Source organism: Heliangelus exortis, chromosome 18 (assembly GCF_036169615.1).
Source record: "Heliangelus exortis chromosome 18, bHelExo1.hap1, whole genome shotgun sequence".
Classification (NCBI taxonomy): domain Eukaryota; kingdom Metazoa; phylum Chordata; class Aves; order Apodiformes; family Trochilidae; genus Heliangelus; species Heliangelus exortis.
The window spans coordinates 1,916,995-1,929,039 of record NC_092439.1 but is presented as its reverse complement, the minus strand read 5'-3'; the positions used below and the strand labels follow the sequence as shown (position 1 = coordinate 1,929,039).

Sequence of the window (12,045 nt, the reverse complement as noted above, 5' to 3'; positions counted from 1 at the left end):
GCTGAAAAGGGACTTAAATACACAGCTAAGGCAAGCAGGAGGCAGTTCTTACAGCCAAATAAAACCTATGGTTGGAAAATGCCTGGGGAACAAACCACCCTCTTGTATGGTTCCCTTTGGTCAGAACTAAAAACCACAGATGGTGAGAAAAATTTTGGTTCAGTTTTTTGCCACAAGAAGTGCTGAACTCTTACTCTGTCAGTCCAGAAAGTGTTACTAGCATGACACTCAGTGTTTTTTTGGTGTTTTTTTTAGCTTACTCTCTCAGCAACAGATAAAACTGTTTGCTCCCCAAAGCAAGTTACCCCAGTACTCCCTGTTTCAACCTACCCGTGTATCTCCTTTAAGCTGTAACTCTGACCCTATGATATACCCAGTGCTCAAAACCGATGCAGCTCTGCTAACCAACCAACTTTCTGCCTCTTGTCTTTTGACAGACCATTCATGAAGCCTCACACAGCTCTACTCTGAACACTACACATTTAACTATACACAGAACCACTGAAAACAAAACCAAATCCCAAAGCAGTGGGGGAAAAAGCAGAGGCAAGGGGCTGCTCTTTTGCTTGACCTGACGAGCAAAACTCTGTGTGGTAACTTCTGTGTGTCAGAAGTCTGATCCTCCCCCGTTTTACTCTTCTTTCAGATGAGTGTGGCCAACTAAGCAAGGGTTGAATCAGACCTCTTGTATATAAATGGATCATTTGAAGTTAAACACGTTACTTTACATGGAAAAAATTCAAGCTTTTAAAAAAATGAGCATATAAAATATAAAAAGACATTTAAAGCGCGCATGCGCACGCACACACGAGCCAGTTTTACTTTGCACTGCCTGTTCAGTAGAACAGATAGTCTGTTCTCTGGCTCTCTTTTAACTGCAGACCTTATTCTAGCTGTGTATATTTTGGACCCTGTCCCATCCTACCATGATTTCCTGTCTGAGTCTGCAGCCCATGGCAACAGCAGAAAATTGGAGTGCAGGCTTTGCAGATGGTGGTAGGTCAAATGCCCCGTGCCAATTTAGTATCTTCTTCCATAACATATGCATTATCTAAGTCTTAACTAAATGGCAAGGGCTTCATGCTAATAAATTATACTCATTTTGATCTATAAACTGTGCTTGCCTCAGGGAAGCTCTGGCTTTCTGCAGTGAACAGTCACACAGCCTTACGTATACATCATTATCATAATATAAAAGGAAAATTATATTCTGAACTGTTGTGAAGGTAGAAGATTCACACAGCTTTGTCATTCAATTTGAGCAGGTTGCAGGTCACTGCAACTGTTTAAAACCAAAGCAAACCAGTCCCCTCCCCAAATTTATTGATGTGCAGCACATACATCATCTCACAAAATAATCAACAACAAAAGCTGCATTTCCACATGTCTGCCATAAAATTTGAGACACGAGATTATAAGCACAGGGAAAAGGTGCCAGAAACAATTCCAGGGTTGCTTTCCATCAGGAAATGTAGTGTTAAACATGAATCTTCCTTGAGTGGCTTTAATAAGAGACTGCATCTGGCACTGCCCTGAGAGAATAAGGCCAGGGGGGCAGGGATGATGACAATGTGTTTTTCAAGGAATAATATTAGCAAGAGCACAGAGTCACCCACACGACACTCACGAGTGCAGCTACAAAACTAGCTCAGTGTATAGATGCTTTAAATCCCTCTCACCCCCAGCACACACGACAGGATATCCAGGTTTTCCATGGAATGAATGGTCACCATCAAAGCTTCTCCCACCTCGAGGTGTAAAGCCCAGAAGTTTATTACAAAGTACTAAAACAAAACTACCTCAGACAAACACGTGGCCTCCATCCAAGTGATTTCAGCAGAAGGGCCCAGGCAGCTGCTGTAGAAAAAAAATCCAGTCTTTTCTGATAAGCAAAAATCATTCCTTTGCTATTGTAAGGACTCTCAGTCTAAATTCCATAAAGCCACTGTGCTTTATTGCATAGTGAAACTCTCAAGTCTCTCAGCACTGATAAATAAACACTGTATTTTTCCCCCTTGGGCCTACTTCATAACTCTGGGCCATTTTCTTGACTTTCTCTTTCTCGCATACCAGGCACAAGTATTGTTCAGAACTAAGAGATTCCCAAACTTATTCTGAACACTGATCAAAACCCCTTTAGAGATACTGGAAATAATTGCTTTGGCTCCAGCAAGACTAAACTTTAAGGTAAGCAGCACTTCTTGCATGGATTTCAAGCCTGCTTTCAGTAGCAGTTCATTGACAACAATTCTGAAAAATTTCCTACTTGATGATCTTACTGTCAACACCCTCAATTATCTTACAAGTTCAAACAAAACTGATACTCACTCAAACAAAACTTTCCACATACACTGTCAAAGCATAAGAGAATTCTCATAATACTGCTTGAAAAAAAAAATACACAAGCCCATAGAAAAGCTTTAGAAGTCTATATATAATAACAATAGAAAGAAACAGTTTATTAAAAATAAGAAATAAAGATGTCTTGGTTGCTACTATCACATTTTTCCACCCTCTTTCCCACTCAATTTAAATGATCACTTCAGTGAAAGTATCCAAAGACACTTTATAAATTTGATATAGCAACTTAAAAGTACTAGAAACAATACTAAGATTATAATAAAACTCTATAGGTTCTACTCTACAGCTATTTTTATATTCTCTAGACTAAACAAAACTGCTAGTGCAAGCAGAACACAAAACAGGGTTGAAGGAAGATCAATTTCAAATCAAAGAGCAGATATTCCATGTGCAGTTAATCAGAAATTGTATCACCCCCACAGAGGAAAAAATTTCATATTAATCTCTTACATTATTACAACAAACACATATACAATGCATATCTAATAATTTGGTGAAACCTTTGGTATTGTCTCAGGAAGCTTCACAAAAATTGAAAAAGAAGTAAAGAGGAAACCTCTAGACCACTTGTGATGAAGAAGCAGATGAGCACTTCAGAGGACAAAGTCACAGTGTGCACCAGTCCTTTTTTCTTTGCCAGGCTCTTGTTACCTGTTCTTCCCAAATTCAAGACACAATAAAACTCTCCAGAAAGGCACCTCTGAGGTCAATACTCCAGCACAACAGCACATACAGGGCTTCTTTCTACAGACTGCTGCAGAAACACCATGACCTGCTCATTCCTCTTCCTCACAAGCCACAACAGCACCTCAACACTACTTCCTCACCCACCAGGGAAGCCTGAGACACTATTTTGGGTCTGGGTGAGGGACCACCATCTGAATCCAAGTTAAAGATGTGTGAATGGTCCAAAAGCAATTGGAAAACTGTTTGGTTTTGGGGTTTTTTTGCTTTAATCTACTAGCTTTGACATGAATCAGTTTGTGTTGCATGTAATATTAGGTGGTCATTTAAATAAAACACGCAAACAAGAAATTGACTCTACTAAATTCTATTAAAACAACAAAAATCCAAAGCAGTCTGGGGAGAGAATGAGGCAAATTTCCTACATTAGCTGGCTGACAACATTCAACTCTTGCCCTTTGGCAGAAAGACTAGTGTGCTTTATTCACAAACAAAAAAAAAATGTAAATATTAGAGGAAAATCTATTCACTGTCATCTTGGAATTATTCAGGAAAAAAACACAGTTATATAGGATCAAGAAAATAATATATAATTATGCCTCTGTGTGTTTATCTTTTTAATGTAGAAGTCCCAGCATAAACAGGCAGTCATATTTTCTTCTTTATTCTTCAAGATGCAAGAAACAGACTGCACACTGGGCTAGAAATAAAAGTAAAAGTATCCAATATGGACTGTAATACTATAAACACTGAAGAAATGGGACAAGCAGATTATAGTGTTCCTTTCTTCTCATCCCTGGAATTTCATAAACAACATGTACTTTGATCTTGCACAGCCCCATAGCAAATTTATCAGTTGTTATAAATCTGCATGAATGAATTGAAAAGTGGGTCCAGCCTCCTGATGGGCTGCTGTGATATTGCAACACTACAATAAAAAGGTCACTTTGGTCACCTGCAAACTTCTCTACCTTTCTTCTAACTTTTTTTGAAAATCAAATAACAATAATTAAAAATTCATCAGGGCTTAATCTTCAATGTCACTTTCACAAATGTAGAAGCCTGTGAAACAGCTGACTTGCTACCTGTGCATAAGATAAGTAAACAGAGAAGCATTTTCTCAGCATAGGATGGCATAGTTAGCATAGAAAGACTCACACAAAATTATTGAGCTACCAGAACAAGACAGAGTGCTCAGGCTTGTAATTTATCTATGAATTGTCTGTGTCAAACCATACAAACACGGGACAGTTCTTGCTGGGTCATCAGGAAGAAGGCAAAGCACGTTCACAGCCATCCCTGTAACCCCATTTAATGATTCTCACAGGTTCCAGTCCACAATCTCAGTTTTGCTGAATGTCTACTTCAGAGAAATGTTTTATGTAAAGACCAATCCAAACAACTGCTTCCTGAAGGACCACCACAAAAGACATTAGCTAGACTACAGTTAATTAAATCACATCATTAAGTTACAGGTTTTGAGCAAAGGAGGAGGAAGTTTACAATTCTAAGGGACTTTTATCCCCAAGTAGCACATAAGTAGGTTTTATTAGACAAGGACTTATAGCCCAGAATTCCATTTAACTTGACTTTAAAAGGATTGCTCCTTAGTTTCCACTCCTGAAGACAGCAGCAGTTACAGCATACCTTCCCTCAGAAGTTACTTTCACACTATTAATTCTGTCCTACACAATCCATGCTCACAAGAGCTGCAACCAGCACCCCAGCAGGCTGCAGGCAGACACTTAATTACAGGTTGACAAACAACCCTCAGTCAGCCATGCCCTACCCATAGCTGGCCTGTCCCAGCACTGTCTCTCCTCCCTCCAGTTGCCAAGCATACCAAAGTCACACCCACTTGCAGCCAAACATTTCTTAAGGACCAGGATAAGCTTACAGTCCCAGCTTGGTTTGTGACCTAAGTCAGAAGGCAAGTCTGGATGTGTTTGCATGAAAGGCACAAACCTTGCCACATTTGTGTATCTTTTCCTCTTTCTATTATTGTTTTCTTTTGATAAAGCCTGTGCTGCCTAGAGGACTCCATTTAAATGGCTCTCCTCACTTATAAACGTGCAACTTGTAATCCTTAAATTGGCTTAGATGCTCTCAACAAGGTCCAGCAGTTTTAAGGTTTTCTTTTAAATGTACTCTTGTTCTGTTAGGGATAGAATCAGCTGAAATACGTTTGCTTCAATTATTACAAAAGGATGAGGCCACCATTGTACTGGTTTTACAACAGCTTCAGGCTTGCTTAGATTTAACCAAATGTCAAAGTGTTAAGATACTTATGTTCAAAATAACATGTAAATTAATCCCATTAAAACAAGAAGAGCATCAGAAATACAGGTTTTATTCTTTTGTCCATCAGCCCAAATTCTCATTGTTCAACATAAGTAAATGGACATTTTCCTATATGGGGTACTGATGGAGTACAACTTAGCCAATGAGAGAGGTTTTCCTCAACGTTCAGAGCACAAGACTGCAAAGCAGGACTCTGAGACTAACAATGTGAAAATGTTTATAAATAAGGACCACATACATTGACTTGAAAAGCTTAGCATTTACTAAATGCAAAGTGAGTGATAAAATATAAGCAAAGAATTTCTTTGATCTTCTTTCCAAACATTCAGAAGAATAAAGATTGCTGAGGGATTTGCTGGGTGTTTCTGAGTAGTGTTTTTCTTGCATTCAGAAGCCTATGCTTTCTTTTGAATTTTGCTGGCACAACAAGTAAATTGCTTTAAGTAAACACCTGCTAATTTTACATTTTTCTTGAAGAAAAGACAACATATCAACTTAGTTAAGATCACAGGATTAATTTTAAGTTTGGCCTTATTTTTCCGTTTTCTTCACCATAAGCAAAACAAGTATCTGCAGATGTATTTTTTAACTGGTTTACTTTTGCAGGAGAGGTGAGCATGTATATACAAGCACTCACATCTAGGCTTAAAGAATTTGTCCCTGTGGGTTTGTGGATATAAATCCCAGTTGTTGAATGTGTAGGATTAGGAGCACACGAGCTGTGTGAATGAAACCAGAGTTCAAATTGGATCACAGCTACAACCAGCTCAACAAACATGAAGTGTGGGTGTAGGGCTATCACATTCCTACCCAGGAATCCCCAGTAAGCAACATGAATACAAACCAGTGCTTCAGATATGATGACACAGAAAACAGAGATGTTTGGTTTTATATATTTTTTTTAAACTATTTGCAAACCACCTGTGGTACTGCTCTATCAGCCTTGTACTTCTACTCAGCTTAGCTTATTGATTGCATTTGCAGCTCTCTGCCCCAAAACGCACCCCTTCCAACACGCAGGTTTTTTCCTGAATAGTTGTGAAGCTGACAGCTTATTAAAATTGATGAGGCTCTTTATGAGCACACCAGTTTGTTCAGTTCAGATAACAAAAGGACATTCTACTTATTGAAATGTCGTCCTTTTTTTCTCTTTTTCATGCTGCATTTCAGTCTAATACCATGACTACACTGAAAAAAAGTTATTTCAGATAATTTTGATAACTGTATAGAAGAATTATTAGAAGGGCATAGCGTTAAAAAATCCTCAGTGTTAAAATCAGATATAATTTTTAACCTGCCCTAGTCCTGTGAGAAAGATAAAAGAAAACCCCGTTGGTGATAAAAAAATGCAAAGTCCATGCTTGACACTTGGTAGAGTATGCCAGTGTTTGGTACCAGAGGGAAGAAAATACATCCCTGGTCTAATTTTATTGGGTCCAAATCATTCACTCCAACCATGAGGAAAGGTTACACATTTTCCCCTTCAACATCCTTTCTGCAAAAAACGTCAAGACACAATAGAGCTCACTTCAGACTCTATTTCTACTACCCATCAGCTGAGCAAATCAACAGACTAATTTGTGGATTAGTTCATCCCCAGAGAACAAAGTGTTTCAGCTAGGAGCTACATGAAGAAACAGCATTACCAAGTGAAATTCCCCTGCCCCCTCCTTTTTTGGTGGGTTCTGGGTTTTTTTGATTGTTCGTTGGTTTTTTTTGGTTTTTTTTTTTTTTTTTTTTTTTTTGCAACAACATCTGTCAACACTTCTATCTCCAGAACACTGGGATGTGCTGATGCATTAAATAGCACAGCAGGTGTACTGGCTGTGGCAGGAGTGCTCAGCAATAGCCAGATAGTTAAGTACAACCCAAGTGCTGTAGTTAAAAGGGCAATAATATCAAAATGTATTTGCAGTGCTGACACTACAGAGTGTAATGAACCATGCACGAGTCAACATAGAAGCATCAAGTAAAAGAACCACATTTCTGAGCTAAGTTTATATTTCTCCCTGTCTCCCAACAAACATTTTATATTAATAGGCTCTAATATTCCAACTTAACATGTCTCAAAATCCCTGTGAAATTACTGGATGCATTCTCTACTTTACCTGCATTATTTTTGCAACATCCCACCTAGATCCTGTCTGCAAAGACTCTGCCCCTAGAGGCATGAATGCTCCCAGAGAGCTTTACAGAGCTCCTCATGGCCACAAGCTCAGGTGACATTCCTTCTTCCAAAGGAGAGAGACCAAGTCCCAGGCATGAAGTCAGAACTCACACTAACAGCAGGAAATATCTCAACCAACAATGAATTAAAGAACAGTTTCACAGAAAGGGTGAAGAAATAACTAAGTCGCAGATTCTTGTTTCTTTAAAAAATAATATTAAAACTCCCCTTAAGCATCTACAGAGTTTTAAACTTTACCCTTCACACACTATGTGTTGATTAAAACACATTTGTTAAAATACAGCACATTAAGCTTTCAGCCTCCAAGCCTTAAGAACAGTGACTGGACTGCTGCCTTTGATGGGGGATCAATCACTGAAGAAATACAGGTCTAAATCTCAGTCTGTGGAGACTTTATGAAGATTTATATATTTACTTACTGTTTCTTATACTCCAAAGAAGAACACTGTCCTGATCTAATAATGAAAATTGTATTCAATAGATCATAATGCTGGAAAGGTCCATTATGATGATGATCCAATGCAATCTTCTGCATAGTGTGCTGCCATGGATTTTATTCAGAGATTGCAATGCTTGACTGGAGCTAGAACTTAACCTCTAAGTGCTTTTTATCTCTAGCATCAAACAAAGTGCTATAAAACAAAACCCAATAAACATATGCCAAGTTCATCATTTCCAAGTTCTCCATTTGAGTATTTTCGCTATAAAAGAAAAAAAAAAAAAGACACTAAAGCAAATTTTCCTGTACTTATGCTGGAATAAATCCAGTTATTTTACCACTAGATCTACCTTATATTTAAATTAATGTAAAAGACAAGATCATTTAAAAGCACTGTGGAGAATGAAGTGAATACTACTAATTTACAATTCCTACAGGGAGAAAGAATAAAGAAGTTATTTCAAGCTTTTTGCATGCATATAAAACCATTTGTGGTCTTACAGCTGCAAGAAAAGCCTTTTAGAAGATTCACTGACTTGTGTCAGGTGAAATACTAGTGACAGACTGTCAGAGGAAATCACAGGATACCTTCATGTGCGGCTTTATTCAATTTTCAGACTTAAAAAATGCATTAAATTATTGACGGAATTGATCTCAAAAGACCAGAACAACAAAAGACACAACAGAAGCCAATCCTTCTGTGGCCAGTGACTGCTTGCTACTACGCTATACAAGTGTTATCATAACTGACCATTTGGTGGTTTGAATATTTATAAGCATTTCCCTGCTCAGTCACTCATGTTCCCATTGAACTCCAGCTTCCATTCATCCATTCACTGCAATTTTTCCAAGAATGAGATTTCTCTTTATTAGAAAAAAAACCAAGCCAAACCAAAAAAAACCCAGCAACTCCATAAGGGACTTACTCTCCATTTTACACACAGAACTGGTGTGGCAGAAGAACTGCCCAGAGAACAGCTTAAGTGCCTGCAGTTTTACTTTACAGAACCATAATATTTTACTCCAGCTTATCTCAGTAAAGGAACAAAAGAGGGGACACTGAGTCCTCTTTTTGGAGCTGGTGGTAAACACCCCCATGGTACAGAGAATTATGAGAAGTGTTTTGGCAGAGGACAAGACATCCCCATACCTTTATAGTCTTATGTTAGAGAGCTTGTAGTCAAAAAAGTAGATATCTCTGTTTTACTTTTAAAGTTTGCCTTGCATCAGTGCCAAGAGAACATCCCAGAGGGCGCCTCACATTTATTTCCCATACGTTTTTTAACCCTGTGGGTGGACAGAGGGCAGACAGAGTGTACAAGAGTTTTTGTGAGCACGATAATAGCAGTCATCATCTTATGTTGCAATTTGAACCAGGCTGACCCAATGGGGCCACTCACTGCACCTACCCACCAGCGATACGAATCGCAACATTATTGCTTTGCTATAGGATAATTGCAGGAAATCAGTGCACCAAAGGAGCAGAAGTTGAGTCAGCCTTTCTCTGAAAAAGTGTCATTATTGACATTCACCTACCTTGGTACACAAAACAGTTTTCTAAACTGAAGTTTTCTCCAAGTCTTCCATGGAAAAATATGGTACTCTTCATCGTGACAATACAAAATAAACAGTGCAGCTTCCTAACAGAACTGTCAGGATTCAAGCCTTTCAAATTGTTCCTCAGCCTCAAAGGAAAACGCCAACATTCCTCTAGCTGCTTATTTGCTCAACTACTCAAAAAGTCTGCTTTCTAAACATGTTACAGAGGTAAGTACCTTAATGCTATGTTATTCTCATTACTGAGGCACCATCCTACATACTCACTTTGGCAAATTAAGCACAAGCTCTTGGCTTATTGCATGACTGTAATTACAACACAAGTTTCTGCTAAACTAAAATGAAGTGTAAGTAACATATAGTTAGAAGGTTTTGCTCTGAAGCTGTATTTTACTATTACAAATAAAAAACCAATGTTTTCCCTCTCCAGGCTGAATGTGGGAATAGCATCTTCAGGATGAAACTGCAAGATACTCACTATCAAATAAATACTGTTGTAAAACGACAGTGGTATTTTCTGAAGAGCAACTTGTAAAGGTGTAACATTCCATCTTATGGTTACAGAGAAACGTATTTACATGCCATGTTTCAAAACAGCAGCTGGTAAAAAAAATCAGAAAATCAGGAGACATTTGTTAGGACTATAGGACTTGGTTTCCCTCAGCCTCTGTACTTTTTATAAACTGGTACATCTTAAGACAAAAGGTGAATCATTCTTGCCTGGTAAAACCACCATATCTGCTTTACACACACACTAACCACAACCAAGGTAGAATTCAGATGAAAAGAAAAACCAAAAAACCCAAACCCAAGTCCGTAGATATCAATGATTTCACTGTAAAGCTTGCTGGTATGAAGAGTAGAAATCGTAAAAGTTAGATCTTACCATTAGCATTTTTCCCACAGATGAGATGCTCGTAAGGTTGCAATACTCCCCAAAGTTCAGCATCGTTGTTGATAACCATCTCCAGGATTTCAGCCGAGATCTCCCCTCCTCCACCATCCGGGCTCTGACTTACCAAAACCCTACCCTTAATCTCTTCTACGAGGTTTTCCATGCAAGCTGTCAAAGAGATGGCTGCATATTCGTGGATCCTAACCGAGATCCTCGTGTCCACCATCCACCTGAAAAACCTCCCCACTGAAAAAGTGAGGCCACATCTCGCCGATTTACCTTTCCTCAGTCCATCTCCGGCACTCATGCTGTACAGAGAGAGAGCCTTGACAGTCGCCAAGACACAGCTTTCTGACAAGGACCAGCTCTGGATGAGCTTGATAGCACTCTGCACCTCAAACCTGGTGCACTTGGAGTGCATCACGCTGAGGCGCTGAGCTTCCCTGGAGACCCTGATCAGGGCGCGCCTCAGCAGCTGCGAGAGCCGCCTGACAGCTTCCTGAGAAAAGATTCTGGTACTGCCATCTCCTTTCCCTTTTCTGAGTATTTTTCCAATGTCTTCATCAGTCCAAGGGTATTCCTCTAGATCCGGCAGCTTAGGACACTTGGAAAAGATATCTGCAACTTCGGGGTCTTCCGGCAGAACTGTGTTCACGGTATCCCAGCTGTTATTCCGACTGTTCATGGAGCCCGAGTAGTACCACCAGTTGCCTCTGTGCTGAGAAGAGGTGAAGGCTTGGGAGTTGGACTTGGAAGAAGAGAGACTAAGGGACCTGCAGGAATCCCCTGCCCCATAACCAGAGTCCAAAGTCAAATCCTCCAGGGTCTTCAGAGTAGAGCTGTATATCCCAGCCATAGGAAAGACGGGTGAAGCCAACCGCCGAGAACGCGAAAACGTGAGGCCGGGACAGATCGCCTTCCAGCGCCTACCAACTCAGAGCCGCCTGCCACACCAGCGGCGCGGGAGGACTCGCAGCACGGTGGGAAGGAGCCCTCCCCGCACGCCGGCTCCACCGAGGGCCGGCTACCGCCATCCCTTCGGGAGGCTGCGCTCAGCCATCTTCTGCCTGAGGTGAGGAGACGACGGCCGCTCGCGAGCCCCCAGGGGCCGCCCGCTGCCCGCGCGAGGGTCGCGAGGCGGAGCGGCGGAGGGCGCGGGGCGGGCGCTGCGCGAGCCGCTCGGCGGGACACTTCGGCGGCGGCTCCCACACAACTTCGCCGCCGCAGCTCTGCCGGGAGCCCCGCACCGCCGCATGCAAATGACCTGCGGAGAAAAGAGCCAATCAGCGGCGCCGAGGGAAACGTCTCCGCCAATGAAACCCGCGGTGGGCGGGTCGTATGCAAATCGAGACGGCAGGGGCGGTGCCGGGAGGGTGGAGGTGGGGTGAGGGGAGGCGAGGAGCGCCGCCGGTTTGCGGGACCGGGCGGTAACGCTCTGGGGGTTCCGCCACCGGACTCGTTTGCCCAGGGTAGCTGCTCTCCCGTTCTTCTCTGAGGACCGGCAAACGACTGGGCCCGGGGGTTGGAGGGGGGAGCGAGGGTCGCGCACGCCTGTTCCGGGGGGGTTTCACGGCTTGAATGAAGGATTGTGCGGGCGGCGGCGAAGCCGGTGTGCCGGGT

The 12,045-nt window shown here is 41.3% G+C and overlaps 1 protein-coding gene across 6 annotated transcripts in view; it reads right to left on the bottom strand.

Annotated features, from left to right (window-relative positions):
- ABTB2 (ankyrin repeat and BTB domain containing 2) overlaps window positions 1–12,045 on the bottom strand; it is a 129,351-nt gene that overhangs the window by 102,620 nt on the left and 14,686 nt on the right. For 5 of the 6 annotated variants that reach the window (XM_071762524.1, XM_071762523.1, XM_071762526.1 and 2 more), the window contains one exon: window positions 10,417–11,689. The exons of the other annotated variant lie outside the window; for it this stretch is intronic. In XM_071762524.1, the coding sequence (XP_071618625.1) occupies window positions 10,417–11,281 (865 nt within the window). In that variant the 5' untranslated portion in view covers window positions 11,282–11,689. The remainder of the gene's footprint in view (window positions 1–10,416; window positions 11,690–12,045) is intronic. 6 annotated transcript variants of the gene reach the window in all.